Source organism: Acanthaster planci, linkage group LG15 (genome assembly GCF_054643075.1).
Source record: "Acanthaster planci isolate LZ-2023a linkage group LG15, COTS_SCS, whole genome shotgun sequence".
In the NCBI taxonomy this organism is placed as follows: domain Eukaryota; kingdom Metazoa; phylum Echinodermata; class Asteroidea; order Valvatida; family Acanthasteridae; genus Acanthaster; species Acanthaster planci.
Window position 1 is genome coordinate 4,685,342 of NC_141791.1, and position 8,295 is coordinate 4,693,636.

At 39.4% G+C, this 8,295-nt stretch overlaps 1 protein-coding gene across 2 annotated transcripts in view; it reads right to left on the reverse strand.

Annotated features, from left to right (window-relative positions):
• LOC110985084 (uncharacterized) overlaps positions 1 to 8,295 on the reverse strand; it is a 131,073-nt gene that overhangs the window by 104,871 nt on the left and 17,907 nt on the right. The window contains exon 1 of one of the 2 annotated variants that reach the window (XM_022245830.2): positions 3,367 to 4,424. The exons of the other annotated variant lie outside the window; for it this stretch is intronic. Within the exon in view, the coding sequence (XP_022101522.2) occupies positions 3,367 to 3,957 (591 nt within the window). The 5' untranslated portion in view covers positions 3,958 to 4,424. Of the gene's footprint in view, positions 1 to 3,366; positions 4,425 to 8,295 lie in introns of those variants that run through there. 2 annotated transcript variants of the gene reach the window in all.

The following is an 8,295-nucleotide window of genomic DNA, read 5'->3' on the forward strand; positions in this document are numbered from 1 at the left end:
GCACACATAATGGACAAAAAAGGCTTAACAACAGCCTCCAGATAATATAGGACATGTTGAATCATACACTGTAAGAAATTAAACACATTGTACAATGTACTACCCGGCCTGTACACATACAAAGATGTCATCTGGCATGACTCCTCATCATCTGAATAGAAATCACAAAACATGCGTCATTCTAGAACTGTTAAACTTTGTTCCTTCTGTTTCTGTGAGAACAATCTGGCAACAAAGGACAATAATACTTTTTCAAATGCCTTATATTCACTTTGAGTGCATGATTAAAAATGTTCTTTGGATTTAGCAGACACGGTAAGAACCTGTAGGCCTTTAGTTGCACTCTTACATGTACTTACATGTACTGTACATGTACATTGCACGTACATGTACATGTACATGAACATGTACATGTAGTCCACAGAGCAAGGAAAAGAAAACACTTTTACCTCATCCAGCTTCCCTAGATTATCTTACAAATAATGTTACCAATGTAAATGCCAAAAAAGTAAAAAAAAAAAAAAAAAGGTGAAAACGAAGGAGTACGGTGCATGATGCAGCGGAAGGGTTCTGCGAGATGGTTGCAAAAATACACTGTACACACACAATGGCATGATTGTACAGGTATCACATTTGCCTTAAGAACTTGCCTCAGGCTCACAGGGCTATTAAATCCAACCTGTGTAAGTACAGTAAGTACATACATACATGTATGATACCAGGATGGAAACTATAAAGTTTGTCGGTGAACTTGGAAGGGGGGGGGATGGAACTACATGTACCGTACCATATGTGTCCTACAAATCCCTCATTTTTCTTGAGAGTAAAGGTTGAATCGGTACCCCTCACCTCTTTGTTACACTGGGCTTTTGCCAAAGGGAATGGCAGTTTTGATAAGAGATTGGTTTTTCATGGGGCTTTGCTTATGAGGTATGGTGCAGCTACATGTACAATCACAATGAGTAGCTCAGCTGAAAATTTTGTTCAGATGACATACTGGTAAAGAATTGGGCATGCATTTTTTTGTACATGTACTTTGAGTGAGGTGTACATGTGTAGGTGCAGATGCCAGTAAGAACAGATTCAGAAAATGCGAATAAGCAATGCATACGTACACTCATAATTTGCACATATACTGTACACGTATGTACTTTTTCAGAATACAGAATCTAGGAGAAATTTACAAATCTCTATTAATTCCTGTACAAAACAGCATTGAGTCCTTTCTACATGTACATGTGCGTACCTCCATGTGCAAACGTCGCTGCAGCAAAAGTTATGATTGATGCTCTTAAATTTGTTAGACCCATTTAGCCCCAATTTGCAAAATCCAAACCTATTATCAAGCAGCAATGTGCGGGTATGTACAATGAAAAATTAGAGCAGAACTCACAAGTCCCGCACAAGTTCTTTTCAGGTTCTGATCTTTGTACATGTACCATACTACATACCGGTATACAGTACGAGTCCTATATTAAACCTCTGAAGTAGGAACAAGTCAAAACTATTTGTTCCATGTTATAACTCAACAACTTCAACTCAGCCCCTGTGTACATAATGGTTAACCTTAATTGGGTTATCACCAGCTTATCAGTCAAGTTGGCCAAGGGTTTTATTTCAAAGTCTCCTGACAGACTGTCTGGACCCTCATTTGGTGTTTACCAAGAAAGGACTCTGATTCAAGGTGGCCTTTTGATAATATATTTTTTGGTATTGTTTGGATTGTTGACACTGCCAATGGAATGCGAGGTTACTTTTGAGTTTACTTTCCAGTGTTTCTTTTCTAAATGTTCTGCTGACTACATGTAAGGGAAGATGTTTTGTCAATTTAAAAACAATGTTTTCTAGATAAACGCAAAGTGTTCAGTAAAACTAAAAGGCACTGTATTCTCAGGGAGTGGTATTTGAAAGAACTCTAATCCTTGACTGGATGTCCTCCGATGTACTTTGTTCAAACTTTCAGTGTACTACATTGTAATTGAATTTTTTCCTTGAATTTAATTTTCTTCCAAAGTTGCACACGTACAAAAACATCATACATGAAGCAACAGTCTTCAAAGTAACCAGTGCAGCAGTAAACAGAAGCCACGGCTCTGTGCAGGATATTAAAGTGGATCTTGCTCCTTTCTCATTAACTATTAATGAAATGGAGCAAGATCCTAGGGTGTTTGTAGCTTATCCATTTCAAGTCTAATTCCCAAGGTACAGAGTGATGGGTCAGAGAAAAAAAAAGGAAAATCAATGAAGGAGTGAAAAAGAAAAACGGCTTTGTATTTGATAGGCAACTGGAACTGCAGAGAACAAATGGTTACCTAACCTTCACCTCAAAGTGAAACTGGGGGATCAATGTGGAGCAAAAAGAACGTTCATAATCTTCTCATTAGTTTGGCACTGATAGAGAAGCCAATTTTAGCCATGGAGACTGAATTTTTAAGATGTAGGCTACTTAGGGAGATGCATACAACTTGTTGATGGAAAGAAAGAATGGGCTGGAAGCTATGTGTATATGCATGTATGTACATGTATATGGTATTCAACTCTTTTCCCTTAATTCTTAAGTGCGGTAGGATTAAAACTATTGTAGTTGAACAAATATATGAGTCTGCTTCCTGTTTAAGAAGCACATTGCACTGGGATAAAACCCTTAATTTCTGGTATTCATTTATCAACATTTTAAAGGACATGCTGCAGATATAGTAAATGTGAAACAACTACACTACATGTGTAAATTCTTGTAACTTCTTTTTAGAGTATGCAAACCTCCATGTAAAGTGCAGCTTTGTGATCCATCCGAACACCATGGTTTTTTTTTCTATAAAATGGTTTTAAATTTTCTCAGTGCTAATAATGGCAAAGATAGAACTAATTTTTAAGGGAAGCTACTCTGTATGTCGAAGATTGTGTAATAAGCCCCCCTCCCAGTAGTTTTGCTTCTGATTGTACCGTACATCATGTAAATCTGAAAAACTGGGTAGGTGCACAGTACCAGGTATACATGTGCATACATGTAGAAAACAACAAATTGGGGGGTGGTGGCTTTTGGTATTTAAAAAAACTCTTATAAAATTTCACCTACTGGTAAAAAATAGCATAGAAGAGTACTTAAGTAAGTCCAACAAACCTTTTAGCACCACATTCAAACTAAAATTAAGAGGTTTTGTGTGGCTCTCATTTGCTGGTCAGTGCTTTTTTGTAGGAACATTCACAAAATTTCACATTTTCCAAAAATATTCTCCCCCTAAAAAAAAATTGACAGTTGTGCCATCAAAATACATGTAGGTTAGCACAGGAAACAGGGAGCAACACTTTTTGGGCCCAAAGTATCAGTTTTTAAGTTTATTGTTGTTGAAGGTATAGGCTACTTACAGTTACACGATTTCCATTTGGAAGCCATGTGAAGACCTGAATTCCTGGATTCAAACCTGGGTCCCATCTGGTCTGAACAGCTCCAAACTGCACATTCTTGCTACAGAGCTGTCCCCTCCCAACTGGGGGTGAGTTACTGTAGATCTCCACATCTCCTGAGTCAAAGCTCTCCACAGAGCTCCAGATGTCCCTTCCGTCCTCCTCATCTTCGAAAAATGTGAAATCGCTGGCCAGGAGATTTTGACTCTGTGCCACAGAGGCACGGCGGGTCCTGACGTTAGACTTAGAGGAAGAAGTAGTTTCTGGAATGGTCTTCAAGACGGGAGTTGCTTTGTAGCTTGACAGAGTTGCTGCGGAATCGGAGTACGACCGAAGGCGACTTTGTGGCTGTTGTTCCACATTGTTCTCACTGTGGGGAGGTGTCCCTGGATCGTGTGTAGCTTCGGCCTGCACTACCGCCTTGATGTATGCTTGGAAATCTGGGGAGCATTCCTCAGCATCTGTCCGTCCTGGGTGTGCGAAACTTGCTGATCGCTTTCGCATGCCTTGGAATAAACCTTTCTTTTTAGCTACAGTTCTTGAGGCCATCATTCATTGATAGCATTCCCAGAGAAGGAAGCAAGCATGGCATCTTACATCAGCTGCAGCTCAGAAGTGCATCGTATTTCTTAGCAGAAGGAAGTTAACAATCTCTGAGCCGGACTAAAACCCGGGTAAACGAGCCACTCATCTGCACTACGCCAACTACAGTGCATATGCTATGTGTACTTATACAGTGTAGGCTTGCCTGAGTTACAACTTAAAATGGTATGCCCGGAGCCTGAGGCCGGCTTATGTCGAAGTGCCTATGTACACATCAGTAAATTTTTATTTAGAACTCCTGGAAATTAAAATACACTGAACTACTTCAGCTTTACTGTAAATAATCTACTTACTAGCATATTCACTTAGTCTTTTTTAAACGTAACACTCAAAGTTACGACTGATGGATACGCAGCGTGTGCAAACGTGCAAATCCTGCACTGGCACAAATTCCGCGCGGCGCGGCGTGCCAAATGTGCTCCGAAATCGAATCTTGTTATTTTTCCTCCCTTCACTGGTTTCAATCGATAGACTTGACACATTCCGGCCCACATTAGCGCATTAGAAGTTGCCCGGGTGCCACGGAGAATATCGAGGGCGCTATTTTAAAGTTCGGAGGAGCGTGTTGCATGGTTGCACTCCACTGATTTGTTGCGCTCACGTGGCCAAAGAAAACAGTGTAAAATCAGACAAAAATGTAGCGCCGCCTGTTGACTCTTGGGAAGAGGTTGGCCTCCATTTTGTCACTGGAAATTCAAGACAAGAAGTTCACTTTCGTTTCAATTTATAGTTGTAGACATGCAATGTTTTTTTATTCGCCTTTCCCCGAAGATACCCCCAAGATAGTAGTAAAACTGTACGCTCAGCTCTGAATGTAGCCACCCGCCTTTATCCAAAATAGGCCAGCAGGTTTGGGCTTTTTGTGAAAGAAATACCCCGAACTGGAAACTCTACCATTCCCAAATTCGAGATTTATAGAAATATCTCTATGATCTCTCCTGATTAAGGTGGTCTTGTTGTAAAAACCCTGTAGGGATCACATAATATTAATGAGCTCGCGCAGAAATCCAACAGTTTGGTGGAAATGTGCACTCCCTAAACTTTACTGATTTTTCTCTAAATCTCTAAATATGGAAACACCACTGGATACGGAAACATAGAACTATGCTCTTTCGAAAGACAGAAAATGGACCAGTCTGGACTTATTTAAGGCTTTTAAAAGTCGGATACATGACACATCTGCGTAAAAAAGACTGGAACCAACTAAACTGAGAATACAAAATGGAAACGTAAAAACAGCGAGCTTGGCTGAAGCAAACTCTCACCTTCATTCTGAGATGTTTTCTCAACCTCTTTGAATTATTTGACAATCATTCGCGGATATATCTCTTTGAAATTCTCTTTTGAGGTAAGGAAATTAAAATACGATTAGTGGATATGAAAACGTATGCCATTTGGATAAAAAGCTCAAACTTCTTTCGAGAACATACCTTTAACTACAGCAAATATGGATATGAAACTTAAAACATTGGATAGAGGATAGGAATATGTGAACTTTCCGATGATGCAAAGAATACCTGATTTTGAAGATTCCAGTATTTTTATTATTGGATATAATGGAGCAACCAAGCAGGGGAGGTTTGCCAGCAAGGTGTGGATATGGCAGTACTGCAACGAAATCAGACGCATTAGTTTAAAAAGTTGAACTTCTTTCGAGAAAATCTCTTTAACTACAGCAAATATGAATATGAAGATCACATCTTTGGATAGAGAATCATGTGAACTGTAAAGATGCAAAGATTGCCGGAATTGGACCATTTTCAGATCTTTTATGACGGGATATATGGAGCAACCATGCACTGGATGTTTAAAGTGGTGTGGACACGTCCGTACTTGCGAAATTTGGAAGAAGTAGGGTAAAAACTTCAAACTTCTTTTAGAAATATCTCTCTAAGTAAACCAAATGTGTATATAAACTTACACCGCTGGATAGAGGAAAATGTCAACTTTCCGATGATGTTAGGATTGGCGGATTTGGACCATTTTCAGGTCTTTTATGACAGGATATATGGAGGATCCAAGCAGAAGAAGTATGTAGCTAAGGTGTGGACACGGAAGTAGTGCGGCGAAATTGGAAGACGTAGGGTAAAAACTTCAAACTTCTAACAACAGCAAATATGGATATGAAACTTACATCATTGGATAGAGGAACATGGGAATTTCCCGATGATGCAAAGATTGCTGCATTTGCACAGTTTCAGGTTTCTTATGATTTGATATTTGGAACAATCTAGCACGGGAAGTTTGCTAGCAAGGTTAAGATTTGGAGAACTGCCAGGGTTTTGAAGTAGTAGGGTTAGAGCCTTCAACTTATTTCAACAATATCCCCCCAAACCCAGCAAATATTGGTAATAAACTTACATCATTGGATAGATTGGCATGTGAACCTTCCAATGATGCAAAGATTGAGGGGATTGGACCATTGTCATCCTTTTTGTGGTTGGATATATGGAACAATCTTGCACGGGAAGTTTGCTACAAAGGATAGGATTTGCCAGAAGTGCATCGAATTTGGAAGTACTACGGTTAAAACATTCAACAAACGGCATATATGGATATGAAAAGTACACCATTGGATTGAGGAACATGTGAACTTTCCAATGATGCGAAGATTGCCGTATTTGGACCAACTTTCATTTTTTTATGACTGGATACATGGAACAATCTAGCACTCGAAAGTTTGCTAGCAAGGATAGGATTTGGCAGAACTGCATCGAATTCGGAAGTAGTAGGGTTAAAACGTTCCACTTCTTTCAACAATCTTCTCAAAAACAGCAAATATGGATATGAAACGTACAACATGGGATATAGAAACATGTGAACTTTGCAATGATGTAACGATGGATGGGTTTTGATTACTTCCAGGTCTTTTGTGATGGGATATATAGAGCCACCAAAACAGGAAGCTCGAGAAGGCAATTTGTGGACACGGAAGTCCTGCAGCGAAATTGAAAGAGGTACGGTAAAAAGTTTCAACTTCTTCAACAATATCTTTCTACCTACAGCAAATATGGGAATGAAACTTACATCATTGGATAGAGCAAGATGTGAGCTTTCCGATGGACAATTTTCAGGTTTCTATGATTGGATATAGGGAGCCACAAACAAAGCTTGAAGGCAATTGTTTACATGGCAGACCTGCAAAAAATGCCAACCACAGGCAGTACATCTTTCGAAATATCTTTTAAACTACAGCAAATATGGATATGAAAACTTACATCATTGGATAGAGGAAGATGTGAGACTTGCTGATGATGCAAAGATTGCTGCATTGGGACCATATTTAGGTTTTTTATGATTGGATGTATGGAACAATCTATTACAGGAAGTTTGCTAGCGAGGGTAGGACATGGCAGAACTGCCGTGAAATCGAAAGAGGTACAGTAAAATTTTAAAATACTTTTAACAATATCTTCTAAACTACATCAAACATGGATATAAAACTTACATCATTATGTGAGCCTTCCGATGATGCAAAGATTGCCGGATGTGGACCATTTTTAGGTTTTTTATGATTCGATATATGTGTCAGAATGACCCAGTGGATCAAACGACCCCTAGAAGAAAGTTATTTTTCTTTATAGGAAGGACGAGAGCTTATTTTATTCACATTTTGGTCCGCCTTGTACTCAGTATTTTAATATAAAAATGAAGTCAGCTCAATGTCAATGGCTAAATCAAATCAGTGTGCACTGCTTAATACAATATTTACATGTACATACAATATTTCAATCGCAACAGCCAGCAACCAATTTTTGCATTCAATAAAAAAATCCTAACACCACTCTCAGTCCAATCATAAGTAACGGCACAGGTTAAAGTTAGAAGTACAATTTAGAGGGTAGTCTTACATTCGTCATATTATAAATTTCAATTCGTTTGGGCCACTTATACGAAGGCTGCGAGAACCCCAAATACTATTCTCAATATTCCTATTCCCAATACTATTTCCACGCTGGTATAAATAACAAGTTATTCACTTATTTTGTTCGCGCAACCTATGCCTCATATTGTTAACTGTCCCGTACGTGCCGTCAAGTTGCCTTTGAGGATCGTTCACGTAGTAGGCCTGACGTTTGTGAGCCCACCCCCAGCCAACGTTCTGTCCTGCTGTCAGGAAACAGCCGCCGGTGGGACATCTACGATCCACCGCGTACAGCCATTCGAAGCAAGATATGGACGGAGAGAACCCCCCCCCCGCCTTTGTGTTGGTCATTGTTTGATCGGAATCTCAGGAATTCTTTACAGACTTCTAGGGGGTGTGTGTTAGGTAACAATAGTCTAGAG